At 35.3% G+C, this 15,353-nt stretch overlaps 1 protein-coding gene across 3 annotated transcripts in view; it reads left to right on the plus strand.

Annotated features, from left to right (window-relative positions):
- The window catches only part of exoc6 (exocyst complex component 6), a 180,423-nt gene that overhangs the window by 150,386 nt on the left and 14,684 nt on the right, over window positions 1–15,353 (plus strand). For 2 of the 3 annotated variants that reach the window (XM_028795360.2, XM_028795361.2), the window contains one exon: window positions 5,010–5,083. The exons of the other annotated variant lie outside the window; for it this stretch is intronic. In XM_028795360.2, the coding sequence (XP_028651193.1) occupies window positions 5,010–5,083 (74 nt within the window). The remainder of the gene's footprint in view (window positions 1–5,009; window positions 5,084–15,353) is intronic. 3 annotated transcript variants of the gene reach the window in all.

The following is a 15,353-nucleotide window of genomic DNA, read 5'->3' on the forward strand; positions in this document are numbered from 1 at the left end:
GAGCCATACCTGAGATAGTGTCTTACTAGTACAGCATTTGGCAAAAAAATGTTTCTTTTGTCTAATATAAGCAAACAAAAATATTTTACAAGATTTAAAAACATTTATATACGTTAACTAACATGCCTTCCAATGAGGAAGCAGAGCCTGGGGACTTGGAAGTGGGCTCCCCCATCTCTGGGACTGAGGTCACCGAGGTGGTCAAAAAACTCCTTGGTGGCAGGGCCCCGGGGGTGGATGAGATACGGCCGGAGTTCCTCAAGGCTCTGGATGTTGTAGGGCTGTCTTGGTTGATACGTCTCTGCAACATCGCATGGACATCAGTGACAGTACCTCTGGATTGGCAGACTCAGGTGGTGGTCCCCCTCTTTAAGAAGGGGGACCGGAGGGTGTGTTCCAACTACAGAGGGATCACACTCCTCAGCCTCCCTGGAAAAGTCTATTCGGGGGTCCTGGAGAGGAGGGTCCGTCGGATAGTCGAATCTCGGATTCAGGAGGAACAGTGTGGTTTTTCGTCCTGGTCGCGGAACAGTGGACCAGCTCTAAACCCTTAGCAGAGTCCTGGAGGGTGCATGGGAGTTCGCCCAACCAGTCTACATGTGTTTTGTGGACTTGGAAAAAGCGTTCGACCGTGTCCCTCAGGGAATCCTGTGGGGGGTGCTCCGGGAGTATGGGGTACTGGACCCCCTGATAAGGGCTGTTTGGTCCCTGTACAACCGGTGTCAGAGCTTGGTCTGCATTGCCGGCAGTAAGCCGAACCCGTTTCCAGTGAGAGCTGGACTCCGCCAGGGCTGCCCTTTGCCCTTTCTGTTCATAACTTTTATGGACAGAATTTCTAGGCGCAGCCAGGGTGTTGAGGGGGTCCGGTTTGGTGGACTCAGGATTGGGTCACTGCTTTTTGCAGATGATGTTGTCCTGTTTGCTTCATCAAGCCGTGATCTTCAGCTCTCTCTGGATCGGTTCGCAGCTGAGTGTGAAGCGCCTGGGATGGAAATCAGCACTTCCAAATCTGAGACCATGGTCCTCAGCCGGAAAAGGGTGGAGTGCCCTCTCAGGGTTGGGAGCGAGATCCTTCCTCAAGTGGAGGAGTTCAAGTATCTTGGGGTCTTGTTCACGAGTGAGGGAAGAATGGAGCATGAGATCGACAGGCGGATCAGTGCGGCATCTGCATTGATGCAGGCTCTGCATCGGTCTGTCGTGGTGAAAAAGGAGCTGAGCCGAAAGGCAAAGCTCTCAGTTTACCAGTCGATGTATGTTCCTACCATCACCTAAGGTCATGAGCTATGGGTAGTGACCGAAAGAACGAGATCGTGAATACAAGCGGCTGAAATGAGTTTCCTCCGCAGGGTGTCTGGGCTCTCCCTTAAAGATAGGGTGAGAAGCTCAGTCATCCGGGAGGGGCTCAGAGTAGAGCCGCTGCTCCTCCGCATCGAGAGTTGTCAGATGAGGTGGCTCGGGCATCTGATCAGGATGCCTCCTGGACGCCTCCCTAGTGAGGTGTTTGGGGCACGTCCAACCGGGAGGAGGCCCCGGGGAAGACCCAGGACACGCTGGAGGGACTATGTCTCCCGGCTGGCCTGGGAACGCCTTGGGATTCTCCCGGAAGAGCTAGAAGAAGTGGCCGGAGAGAGAGAAGTCTGGGCATCTCTGCTCAAGCTGCTGCCCCCACGACCCGACCTCGGATAAGCGGAAGAGGATGGATGGATGGATGGATATACGTTAATTGATTCATTAGTTTTCTCAAACTACATATTTTACTCGTGAAGCAAAGCACTGGTCACAGTCACTCACACATATGCGTGTTTATTATTTATTAATTCAGTGTCTATCAAGTGTGACCAACCTAACCTGCCTACCTTTGGATTATGAAAGCAAACCCAGGTAGGGAAAAGGCCAGGATTTGTACCCATCTTTTTTTTTGTTCTTTATTTCTCTTTTTACAATTTCTTGTATTAGGAATAGTTTTCGCATAACCATTGGGGTCAGAGCACAAGGTCAGCCATTGTTCAGTGCCCCTGGAGCAATTGCAGGTAACCAAGGGCCCAGCAGAGTAGGATCTCCATTGGCAGTAACAGGGATTCGAACTGGCAACCTTCTGGATACTGGCGCAGAGCCTTAGCCTCAGAGCCAACACTAGTGCTATGAAGCAGCATCACTAAATACTGTACCACTGTATGTTACCCTTCAAAAAGTATACAACATTTTAATAACCCATTTAATAATCTTCAGTACACTGAAAGAGTCACAAGAAGTCAACCATAAAGGGAAAAAGACAGGAATCAATCCTGGATTTAATGTATGTCTATCGCCAGGCACATACACTCATTCAGTCAAGCTACCTCACAGCTGGGCCATTTCACAGTCTACACTCAGCAGCTGCTGAATGCTGGGATTGCATGCAGACTCTACATAGAAAGCTGTTATTATCAGAAATATTTCAGGTTTTTACCGTCTTACTTGGTGACATATAGATATACAGTATATATAGATATGGAGAAATCCTTATTACAACAGTCATCATTTAAGTGGTTAAAAATTTGTTCAGTGTTTGCAAATTACATTTTCAGTCTCTATTGTAGGACTAAGAATATAATCCAGAAATACTTTAGGAAAATAATAATGAATTCTCAACAAATTGTAAATTCATATTTCTAAATTTCAACTTTTGTAAAAAATTCTTGATGACTTAATATAACTATAATAAAATAAACAATAATCATTTAATGTAGTGTAGCAGTCTTCTTTTCATGATACCCGTTGGCATGTTTGTATGACCTATTCTAGTAATGAGCTAAAAAGTAAATTTTTACACATCCAGAAGTACCATAGTTAGAAAAGCCAAACAGAGAGCAAATCGCTGACAGATGCTATAGAAATGAGCATTACCCACGCTACTAATAATGTATCCTTCCAGAAGAAATATAGGTCAGCTGTCAAGATTTTTAGCTAGAGCTGACACTAGAATATGGTAATAGGTTGATGTGTAACACAGAGAACTGTAAGCTAGCTTGTCTAGAAACTGATACAGGGAGAAAGAATTATTTGGGATATGAAAAAGAGGCATTTTGAGAGTTTTGATGTAGGGTGGTGCATGCTGGAGACTGGAATATCAGGGGAAGTAGAGTTTTACTTTTTTATACTTTGGTTTCTTTTGCTTTTAACATATTATGCTTCATTCAGTTGTGTATACAACAAAATGTTTTCCATTAACTCAGATCACATATTTACTGATTCTAGTTAATGTTAGTTCATTTAGTAAAATATTTACTGTTTTTTTTAAACAACAAAATAACATTTCAATAATTGATTAGGTTATGGTAGAGAAGTTAAAACAGTCACAATATATATGAAAGGTGCAACAGACATCATACATTAATATTGTAAAATTTACTTAACTCATTAGTGAGATGACTTATACGTTGCTTAGGTTCATCTTTTACAACTGGAGAATAGGCAGCTCAAATGAGTTGTTCAGGGTCATTATTTATTCATTTTTAAATAACAATTAAAGGGTACTGTTGGGAAATTTCTAATAATTCATTTACAAATAATAAGCAACACATGGAATACCTATATTAAGTTTATATACAAATTATTAGACAGCCCACAGGAATGCCTATGGCAATGTGAAATCTGTGTATTTTGACCTAATTTTATGATTTTAAAGTGCAAGTGTTTGATTTCATGCTAAAAGTCCTGTTGTATCTTTAAGTTTTTAAATTTATATTTAGCTTTTCATAATTCATAAGAAAATATATTTATTTAGACAAAATACATGTGTGTGCTCATAATGATATTACAGTGTATTATTAATGTGTCTTGTGGTTATTTTTTTCCTACTGTTATTTACCTCAAACTTAACCTCAAGCAGTGCTATAATTTAGTCTTTGAACATTAACTCAGATAGTGAAGCTATAATTAACCTATTGCAAAACCCTACTGACATTAGGGAAAGTTGGTTTCCTTTTGTTGTAATTCATTGTTTAAAGTGATACCTTTTGCTATAATAAGTACAGATATATTAGTATTGAAACTATTAAAACTGTCATTTAATATGTTAATTGTATTTTTACTAATTAAATCTCTTTTGAAGTAATGAATGGGTAATTTAACAGTCCAAGGTGCAGTTCAACATTCGTTACACAATACCTTAAGAACATTATAATATAGTGTTTCAGTTTTGTAGTATGTACAGCAGAATTTTGGCCATTTATAAGTCTGATGATTGAATGACATATTTATATCAATTTAAATGATAAAAACTTGCATTTGAGTGGTTGGTAAATCAACCATTTGTATGTGGTTCATATTTTAAGTATGGAGACCTCTCATGTATCATGCTTTGTTGACCCTGTTTTAAACTTCTAAACTTTCTTAAAGGAGCTACATTCCATCAACAAAAACTTGTTAAAAGGCATGAACAGACATTCCAGTCAAACAGTCATTGTGGTGCTTAGAGCATTCCACCTGTTGTCTGCATGTTAAGCTAACTCCCACCCTACTGTCTGTCTTTAATTGCTGTTTGGCTAGAGGTAGGATTTTTATTGAGCAGATGCTGTAACAAAAGCAGATGTTTAAAAATATGTTGACAGCCATGGAATTGGTGTCCTTTCAAAATACGTTTGTAATATTTTTTCTGTAGGGCATAAATTGTAAAAATAAAATTACCTATATGAATATAGCATATGAGAACTGGTAAACTTTACACAGGGTATCCCTAATAACTTTATTGTAATAGAGGTTTCATATAATTGTACAAATTATACACAGTCCAGAATTATTTGAATTTTTGTGGTATAGGGTGTGGAATTAATTTTAAGGGTGGTAATTGCCATTTAATGAAGACAAAAATCCCTGCCTCACTCCCGAAGTCAAGATGTACTCATAGTAATCCTTATTTGCAGTGGCATGTAGAGAACATTTCTTCTGGTTTATTTGTCGGTTATGCATAGCTGAAATTGTTTAAACGTTTTGCCTCAGAGTATATGTTTTGTGATCTTTGATTGCAGTGTTTGCTAGCTCTGAACCTGTGCCAGGATTTCAAGGGGACACCTTACAGTTAGCCTTCATTGACCTCAGACAAGTAAGGATTTATGTTTTTTTTATAATAATGTCCAACATTTAGACTTTTGTAAGATGGCTTTATTGGATAACAAATTTATATACTGTGATGAAAACCAGTGCTATGGTTCTTATTTTCAAAACAAATGCACCACTTTAACGAAATCCTAAAATTGCCTCTTAGATTTTTTTTGTTTTTTTGTTGTTCTAATTTTAAATTGAAACACCTTCTTTCCATTTCCTTTAATTTCTCTATATGCTATCACATTTGCCTAGACTTGTTAAGGAGTCTGGAGTATTTTTACTTTTGCCAAATTAAAGTCATTAGTGTTTTCTAGCAAGTGAACAGAAACATGTAGAATCAATTATCATCTGCATATTATTCAGAATATGAAATTTATATTAATTGCATTCTTGTAATTAAACTTTATTTTAAATATTTTCAAGCCAGGAACAGAACATATTATAATAATAGCTTTACTTGTAGACACTGTCAAATCTGATACAACACATGTCTTTGAAGTTATTATTGAAAAAAGTTTTGGTTTCTGGGCATTTGCACTGATTATTTCTACTTCAAATAGATCAATCACAAAGTTTTTGTTAACAATAAAGTTTTTATTTCGTATCTTTGAACATATGAAAAAAGTCCCTGCAGGGTTCTTTTGGAGAAGGGTAGTGTTTCTGCATCAAAGTTTGCTTTAAGCAATTATAAAACATTGTTGCACGTAAACCTGCAAGTTGTTTATATTTAATATCACTTAATTTATATCATAGTAACTTGTCTTTCAGATGTCTCACATTGATTTTTAAATTCTTCTAATTAAATTATACCCTTATCTTAATGAAGTTTGAATGCTACATGGATGTCTGTTTCCTCATATTAGAAGTTTTAAATATTTGCATTCTTGTCTGTACAATATGGCCGTGGATGTACTGTATATATTTTTTTAATTTTTGAAAGAAATGTTTAGAGTGTTTTCTCCACTGTTTAATTATTTTTTAAGTGTTAGAAGACCCTTCTTTTCAGTCTTTTTGAAAGGAAACAGTGACTTTTCAGGAAGCTCTCCTAGGGGGTCATGGTGCTTTTGTCTGAATTTGATACTGTTCTGTACTTTGGAACCTATGAAAGATAAGGAAGTTAGCCCAGTGGTCAGATTTTACCTCCTCACCCTGGTTGCACCCTGGGGTCAAACTCTCTGCACTTGCAGTGCTTTCCGGAATAGCTGATGACAGGTAAAGGCCAATACAAGAGAAAGCTTGAGCAAAATCAAAGCTAAAAGGCAGGAGACATGGGATTCGGTGAGAGACTGTAGCTAAAAGATGGATCAGTAGGGCTGCCCTTTTTTGAAAAGAAGCTGACCCCAAATGGAAAGATCACAATCTTCCTGCCAATCACCTGATGTTAATGGAAGCCAGTTATCTCAACAATAGGTTACTTTTTCTTTGCTTTTACTTGCTTTAGAAAAATATCTTTTTGGTCTCCTTTGCTTTGAAATTCTTTTCAAGTATACTTCTCTCTTTTCTGTAGGGTTAACAAGGCTGAAGTGTTAAAAGATATTTTTCTGAAACCTTAGTTTAAATTATAAAGAGTGAGTTAGTTTCTGAAACAGAGTAAAACCTTCATTATTAATTAATACTGTACTTTTTGCTAAGAAGAACATAACTATTGAGTGAATTTTATATACATGTATATCTGAAAATAATTAAACAGCAAATCTGTATATTGATTGCAGTTATAAATACAACCAGGCTATACATTGAGGCATTTAAAAATAAAAGGGTTAGTACATCATTGTTTATCCTGAAAATTATTATTTATGATATGACCATTTTGAAAAGGCACAGTCATCTTGGCTGTGTACCAAGTGTTTTATAATTGTTGTTAAACACTTTTAAAGCCCTTACTTCTATATAAATGTTTTTTATATCCCTTTATGGAATAAAGTTAGAATATTATATACTTCTGAGTACTGCTTAAAGATTTTAATGTAGGCAGTGTAATTCTGAGTAGATATGACTTTTGAGAAGACACTGCAAATATCAACATGGAAGGTCTTCTAAAACATACTTAACTGGATCTGTCCTTAAATCCTATAATGCTTTTTAACCCTGGAAGCAGTTGTTTTTTGAATGTCTACCTTTTATTTTTTAGAAATGCAAAAACAGTTGAAATGTTTATCTCACATCCGGAACAGCAGATAGTCTTTTAATCATTACTAAAACTATTTGGTTATTTTTCCAAAACCTTCCCAGAACATTTCCCTTTCTATTTTCCTTTCACTTATAAGAGATTAGTTAAATGGCACTCCTGAATTAGATGTTATTAATGGTGAGTATGCTTTAAATGAGTGACCTACGGTATCTGTAGTGCACATGTAAATGGAAAAGACAAGAAGATTGATTGGTAAAACTTCAGAAGGAGTAATTGACAAGCCTTGCTAGTTGAACATTGATAATCAATGTCAAAAGCTGTTTACAAAAAGTGAGAGTGCTAACACTCAACTCTGTAAACATTATCAAGTGTCACCCAACATTAACTTAAAAGGTAGAGTTAGACAATGTTTCTTATTTAATAATGTTAATAAAACGGGCTTCACTGTACTTTTTATATTTTCTGTATTCTGTAATCATGTTATATAACACATACTGTTTATGAAATTATTTTTGTCCGTTTAACAGCTGCCAATCAAAGCCACTGAATTGCCATTGCAGTAAACTGTGTACTTCATTTATTGTGTTCCACACTAGGAATTGGGTGTTTGAAACAAACATAATTCTGACACAGCCCCTACTGTCAAGCTACATTTTAATTAATTACTTACATTTATTTAGATGTTACAAGACAACATTAACTTAGAATACAACAATGGAAGTAGCAGACCATTTTCATTTATAAAGTTTTCAAGAGAAGGTCAGCAATATATTAATATCACTAGTAAATGTAAAGTGATAAATGATTTTTGAAATCCATACGAAATTTTGAAGTCAGGGTCATGAGGAGCCAGAGTCTATTCTGACACTATCAGATGCAAGGCAGAAAATAACCTTGGATGCAACAGCAGACCACTACAGTCCCAAGTCACACATACATACCCACAAAGGATTCATTTAGTATTACTGATAAACCTAATATGCCCATCTTTGGGATGTGGAAGGAGAACCAGTTTAGCTGTATGAAAACTGGAACAAATAAACCCTGAACACTCCACACAGACAGAAACCAGGCAAAGGATTCAAACAAATGATGCTGGATCCAATAGGCAATAAGACTAACTACTGAGCCATCTGATGCTAAAAAATAAAAATGCTCAGATCAGACAGTTTTAACACAGGATCACTCAAATTGAGTGTGTATTACATATCTAAATTTATCTGAATGATCTAATTAAAAATGTAGGTAACAAATAAGTTAAAATGTAGGAGAATTAGCATAGTCCCTACAGAAGGTCACACACAAATATTTAGATATGGGTAGATAAGAGGTAAAAAAAAATACACATAAAACCTTACAGATATGAAGTAAAAATATTCAGCATGATTTCACAGTGCAGTGGGGTCTAGAGCTAGAAAGTATTTACCTTTTCTGATAGAAACGTCACTATCCTCAAATAGACCATGGATTAGATGAGGTAATAATCTACATAATTTATTAAGACTGGTAACAGATTGATGTGTACAATTATTCAAGGGAGGCTCTACTCATAACACACTTGTGAGGCTACATTTGGAATTTTGTGTTGAATTGCCCATAATTCTGGGTGAGCATAAAAAAGTCCAGAGAGGAGCTGGCAGACGTATTTAAAAATTTCCCCGACACATTTTGTTTAAGTTGCCTTTTTATCTTCATGCACATAAATGTACAAATCTTATAAATATTACTTTACTTTAATATCATATCTTTAATATTATTATTGTAGCTAAGTTAATCTATGCAGTGTATCAACTTTTGCAGTCGGTTAACAGTACTTTGTGGTATTTTTGAGCATTTTTTCTATTAATTTTCTTTGCTTTTCATATTGCATTGCTTGTCTGGTCATCTCCTACAAGTTAGTTAATTTCAGACCAATACATTTGTACATTTAGCAAATTCTTGTGGGTTTAGCTATAAGCGTTTTCTGATTTAACTCATTTTTATAAAGTTAGCAATGAGACCTGTCAGAGTTTTAACACCATGTGCTGTTTTATTTATTCGCACAATCTTAAAAGGATTTTGAACTTACACATTTTGTATAGTATTCTTGGTGAAAAATGTATCAGTTTAATCACTACAACATGCTTTCTTATCATGTTTTTGCACAACAAATCCAAATATACCTATATATATAAAATCCCTATGTGCGTCCAGGTGTCCGTGTGTGGGTGTCTTCTGGTGAAGTGCGCATGCGCGGGGCACGGTGCGATGCGCGATATTACTGTCAGAGAAAGTTAGAGGCGTTTTACGGAAATACAAACCAGTATTACTGCGAGAGGAAATTAAAGGTACACAATACAGTGACGCATATTACAGCCACATACAAGCCAGTATTACTGTCAGAGGAGATTAAAGGCATATTACCGACGCGCACGCCTGTATTACCGCCAGAGAAGATTAAAGGTATATTATGGACGTACAAGCCAGCGGATGTACAAGACGGTATCCTTCAATAAGGGCGCGCACAAAAAGGCGAGCCTCAAAAGGGCGACCTCAATTAGGCGCAGCGAATAAAGGCGCGCGTAAATAAAGATCTGCACCTTTGTTGCTCTTCACATATTCCAGAGCCATTTGAACTAAATTATATACAAATGCCTTTATTCGCCGCGCTCAATTGAGGTTGCCCTTTTGAAGCTCGCCTTTTTGTGCGTGCCCTTATTAAATAGAGTCGTACAAGACAGTATTACTGTCACAGAAAATTAAAGACACACAATACACAGCGGCAGCCCACGAAGAACGGTCAGCTCAGCAAGTAAACATCAACAAAAGAAAGGCTTAAAGAAAGAAAAATACGACCAACAAAAAGAATGAGGTCAAAGTCCCTTGCCATTTAATATTGACTGTTCCTACTAATGTTTATGCACTACTGTTCTAGCGCCCGTTATTGTAACGGGCTAAATGACTAGTTATTGCATAACTCTGGTAACTTGTAACACTTGATGTAAAATAATTCTGAAACCATAATATCTTATTATTACATTTAGTGCAAGAATTTCACTCACACATTCAAGAGCATTGTAATAATGATAGACTTTGAATGAAGGTTAATATGTTTATTAGACTATAAATTTGCACATTTATGAGCATTTTGTTCAAAAAGCTTATATTTATTTTCTCCTTTCCATTTTATTACCGTTTCAAAATTTACTATAATACCAAAAATATGAAAACTGATCCCCATCCAAGTCAAAGTAATCTGACATTTCTTATAACTAGACATGCGTAACTCCAATTTACTTTTCAAAAATATTATTAGAACAAATTCCATATGTACCATTTAATTATACAGTAGGTGACAGTATGGTTATGTCAGAATTGATAAGAAACTGACAGGTAAATCCCAGAACATCACTTGTGTGTGTATTTTGGAAATACTGTATCTCTATTAATACTGTGATAGAATATACTGAGAATGCCATTATTTGAAATGATGGCTTTGCAAAGCTTTATACTTTTTCAAGCTTTACTTTCTGTATTTATGTAAGAGGAGTTGCGTGGCGTAAAGGTTTAAACATTTTGATCAAAAATGCAAATCTGCCATGATACTAATTATGTGATATTTTTGCATTTAACTATGTAAGTTTTTAAACAGTGACATTTAAGCCTTTCCATTTACAGAAAGCAGCACATAGTGGGAAAAGAGAACAAGGCAACAACATGGTACTGGAGAATAATAGTCCCAAAATACTGATTAAAATAGCTTTAAATTCAAATGTGCAAAACTGATGACATCACAGAATAATGGCAAGTATTGATCACACTTTTTGTTAAAGTTTCATGGAGGAAAATATTTAAAATGTATTTTCCATCTTTAGAGAAAACTATACATGTAGTCTACTTCTTAAAAAAGCATGTAAACACTTAACATGTATTTCACAAATAATTAAAACAAAAACCTGAACTATAGTGCTTAATGAAGGTAATCTGAATAATAAACACCCACATCACATGTATAGTTTCATTATTTATTACATAAAGCATGTTAATTTAAAGAGATGGTGCACTGGTTAGCACTGTTGCCTCTCAGCTCTATAGTCATTAGTTCATATCCTGGCCAGGGTTCTATCTGTGTGGACTTTGCAAGTCCTCCCCATTCTACATGAGTTTTCAAAGATGTTCTTGTTAAAGGGGGATAGATGTACATCGACACTATATGATAGTCGGGGTGTCCCTACCCAGGGGTATTTCCAGCTTTGTGCCCGATGCTGCCAGGACCCTGCCTAGCCTTGAACTTGACTAAGCAGATTAGATAATGGATGGATGGGTGTTTGCTTAACAAAATCGCATCATTTTTCTGTAAAAGTAAGTGACTCTTTTCATTTAGTAAGTGCTGGTGAATCCTTTAGCAGCTATAATACCTAGCAAAAACATCCTGTTTACTAAGTTACTAAACAGACTCACAACTGCATTGTAGAAACTTTAATACAATTTTCTACAAAACTGTAACAGCTACTTCAGATTTTTTGGTTGGTTTACAAAAACAGATCACTTTAGATCATATCAGATCAATTCAGCACTTTATTGAGATCTGAGGTTGTTTTCCATAACACGTTATACAGCTAAGAAGAAATACTGGCAAGAAAATCTTGTGCAAGTGTCACTAGTTCTCTATATATTCTACACAAAAGTTACCTTGCATGAAACTGAAAGATGGTGCATCTCGTACTCACTATGGAATCTTAATCATTAGTATTATGTCACTGAAAATACCTTGACACATTCACCTGTAGATAAAAATGGAAAACCAAAATATGTTTACAATGCCAAGTGAAGACAGCAACAGTATTTAAAGACTGTACTAAAAAGTTATATAATTTTAGGTAGAGTAGGTTAATGCACAAAGTGATGAACTGCCACCCTATCCAGATGTGGCGTTTGCCTTGTGTATGCCTCCCCACAATCCTGTAAGTAGAATTTCACAAGGGCCTGTTTGGAAAATCGATTGACGGAATGAATGTAAATGTTAATTCCATCATCCGTTTACATTTTCCAATCACCAGTATAGCAGCTGTGCACTCTCATATGTTTGCCGTTTTTTGTTAGTCTTCTCTGATTCTTTATGATCATATATACTGTATGCTCTTTCATGTGTAAGGTGTTTAGGTGTCAAAGTTTTCCTCTTTACAAATTCTATTGAAATTTCTGTTACAAGCTAAATTGCTTATAATTTATTTAATTTTTGTTATTTACATATCAGTATATGGTAAGATATATGTTGTGTGAGTTTCCTGTTTATTGCTCCATTTCATTATAATGTACATTTTTGCATGTTAATTTTTTGTGTTTAACTATTGGTATATTTTGTATGATGATAAACAAAGAACTCCTGTGTCGCTCACTGTTTCATACAGACACAACTGTTAAAGGGAAAGGGAAAGCTTTTGTCATTTTAGCCTAGTTTATATATCAGCCAGCAGGTTTTTTTTCATTTGTTTAATAACTAGGTATTCTAAACTATCCTTAGACAGATATATTCTTGTACTTGTAATGCGTAAGATTTTTACTTTATATTATTTTTAATTTTGCATAGGATAAAGAAACAATAGGCATGTTTACACTCCAAAGTCAGACGTGAATATGCAGCCATGTAAAAAAGTTAGCAAAACCTTGGAACAGTGTACAGTATCAAGAACTTATTAATGCAACCTTTTATACTGGATGTTTTAAAAGAAATTACTTGCTATCTTAAAACCTGTCACAACAGATTATTCCCCTATTGTGTAGTCCTCGTTTATGTCTGCTTCTTTTTTAGGTTTTGATTCCAGTAAGTCTGTTACATATAAGCACACAAGTTCAAACTGTTGAAGCAATCCAGAAGCCAAAAGAACAATGCCTGAAAAATGATTATTTTCCTTCTCAATTCATACAATGCATTACAAAATCAAAAACTTTCTATACATAAAACATTTGAAAAATAAAAGACTAAAATATTATTTTTACTAAAGTATCTTTTATCTTGACTTTTCAGCTCTTTTGGCAGTAGCACTGTACCTCCCTTGGAATTCCCATGATTTTTTCCTTTTAAATTTACTCTGATATACTCTTGTTGAGGAGTGTCAGTGATTTGCAATGATACAGACTTTTTCCCTGATTTTTCATTGTGCTTCAGAAATGAATTTTGGTTGGTGAATTCAGGACAGTTCACCTCCTTGTTTTGAAACATCCCGTATTGCCTGGCTAAATTTTGTAGTTGGTCATTATTCTGGTAGGACGTACTTCTTTGCACTAGTTTAGGTTCTTGTGGAAATAGTTAAAGTCGTGTTGATTCCCAGAATTGGTCACAAAACAACTAAATTGGCCATGCTTATTGTCAATCCAATCCTCATACAACAAATCCTAAGAGGTTTTCTTGGCAGGCATTAATGTATCTGTGCATGGTTCTTTATTGGTCTGTAATTAGTGAATATATACATACAAATACACATATGTATACATATATACATGTTTAGATACTTTTTTTATTGTCTCAATTATTAGTTTATTATTAGAATTTGGTGTTTACTGTCAACTACATCAGCACTGCCATTTTGCCTTAAGTTCTCACACAGTTCTGCTCTCATACATACTGTTTATTCGGTTCTGATTTGATTAAACATCCACACTGTATAATACTAGTGCATACTATATAATGTTCATTTTTGAACAGACTATAATATCACTGTATCCAGTTCAATAATGTTTTTAATCGGACTTGAAGGTGGCATTTGTTTCAGCAGCCAGGACATAACTAATAAGAATATCCATTTTCTTTGGTGGCTACATGCTCAGACCATCTCAAGTCAAGTCTTCACTTTTCCTCTGCATGCTCAGTTAACCACCATTAAGTAAGAGGCTGCTTGTGAATGTATATGACCCAGATGGTACAAAATGAGAAGATGGTAGTACTTCTTAAGATTGATAAGTTGGACAACTGGACAATGTGTAGATATGAAAAGAACAGTCTAAATTCAATGGCAAACAAAAAAAAAAATCAAAGAAGCACTAGAGGACATAGTCATAAACATTGGCAATAGGATTCAGGGTACAAATTGGAAGGCTATAACAAAAACAATTGACCAGTGGTTCAAGTCATAAAAGTTCAAGTCATAAAAAAACAACAGATAAAGAAAAGACTTGACACAGAGTACAGAGAACTTTGTAAAAGTGACAATGACAATAAAGATCGATCGATCTATCTATCTATCTATCTATCTATCTATCTATCTATCTATCTATCTATCTATCTATCTATCTATCTATCTATCTATCTATCTATCTATCTAAAACTGCAAAGTCTAAGTGCAAATGGTTTTCTAAAATATAACTGCAAACAGGCTCAGATGGCTTGAGATTAATGGCATATAATTGGTAGAATCAAGTTGCAATGTTGGTTGAAATCCAAACATAAGATTCTTGACTGCCAAAGGTCAGGCAGTATAAATAATTCAGGAAAATGTGCAAATACCTTCTAATAAATTTTGATGTAATGCCACATTACTGAAAATCTTAATTTTCTGAGGAAAGATTATTTAAGATGACATACTTTTTCACCTTAGCTTATAGTTTTATTATATATTTTTACAGGATTTCTGAAAACTAAAACATGGTATATTGTCTGTGCATTCTTATTAGGTGAACTGCTGTCTCATAAAGTGCAGTACAGAATTTTGTTAATGAATATGTTTATTTGTATTTTCATATTTCTGCATTTGTCTCATGAAATAACTGCATAGGATCTTTGTATATGATTATTAATGATTATTCTTGCTGTAAATATCATTCAATGCTCAAAAATCACTGACAGTCATACTGTACACACTTTAAAGCCTATTTATTTTTATACTTCATAGTATATGGTTATAATCAATGCATAATTCATTTTACATCGTTTTTTCCATTCCTGCACTTTGTTTTTTACAAGCTACTGCATGCTAATGTGATGTCTGCTTATAGCATTTCCTTAGGTATTTTGTGTCCTTAGCTGTTAAATTTATAATGGGATTTGCTAAACATCTAGTCTTGGGAATGTTGTTACCATCACAGTAAAAAGCCCGTAAACAGTCCCTGAGACATACATTTCCCACTTCAAAGTCTTAATTTGACAGGAGTGCCAGAGAAT

Source organism: Erpetoichthys calabaricus, chromosome 2, assembly GCF_900747795.2.
Source record: "Erpetoichthys calabaricus chromosome 2, fErpCal1.3, whole genome shotgun sequence".
Taxonomy (NCBI): Eukaryota; Metazoa; Chordata; class Cladistia; order Polypteriformes; family Polypteridae; genus Erpetoichthys; species Erpetoichthys calabaricus.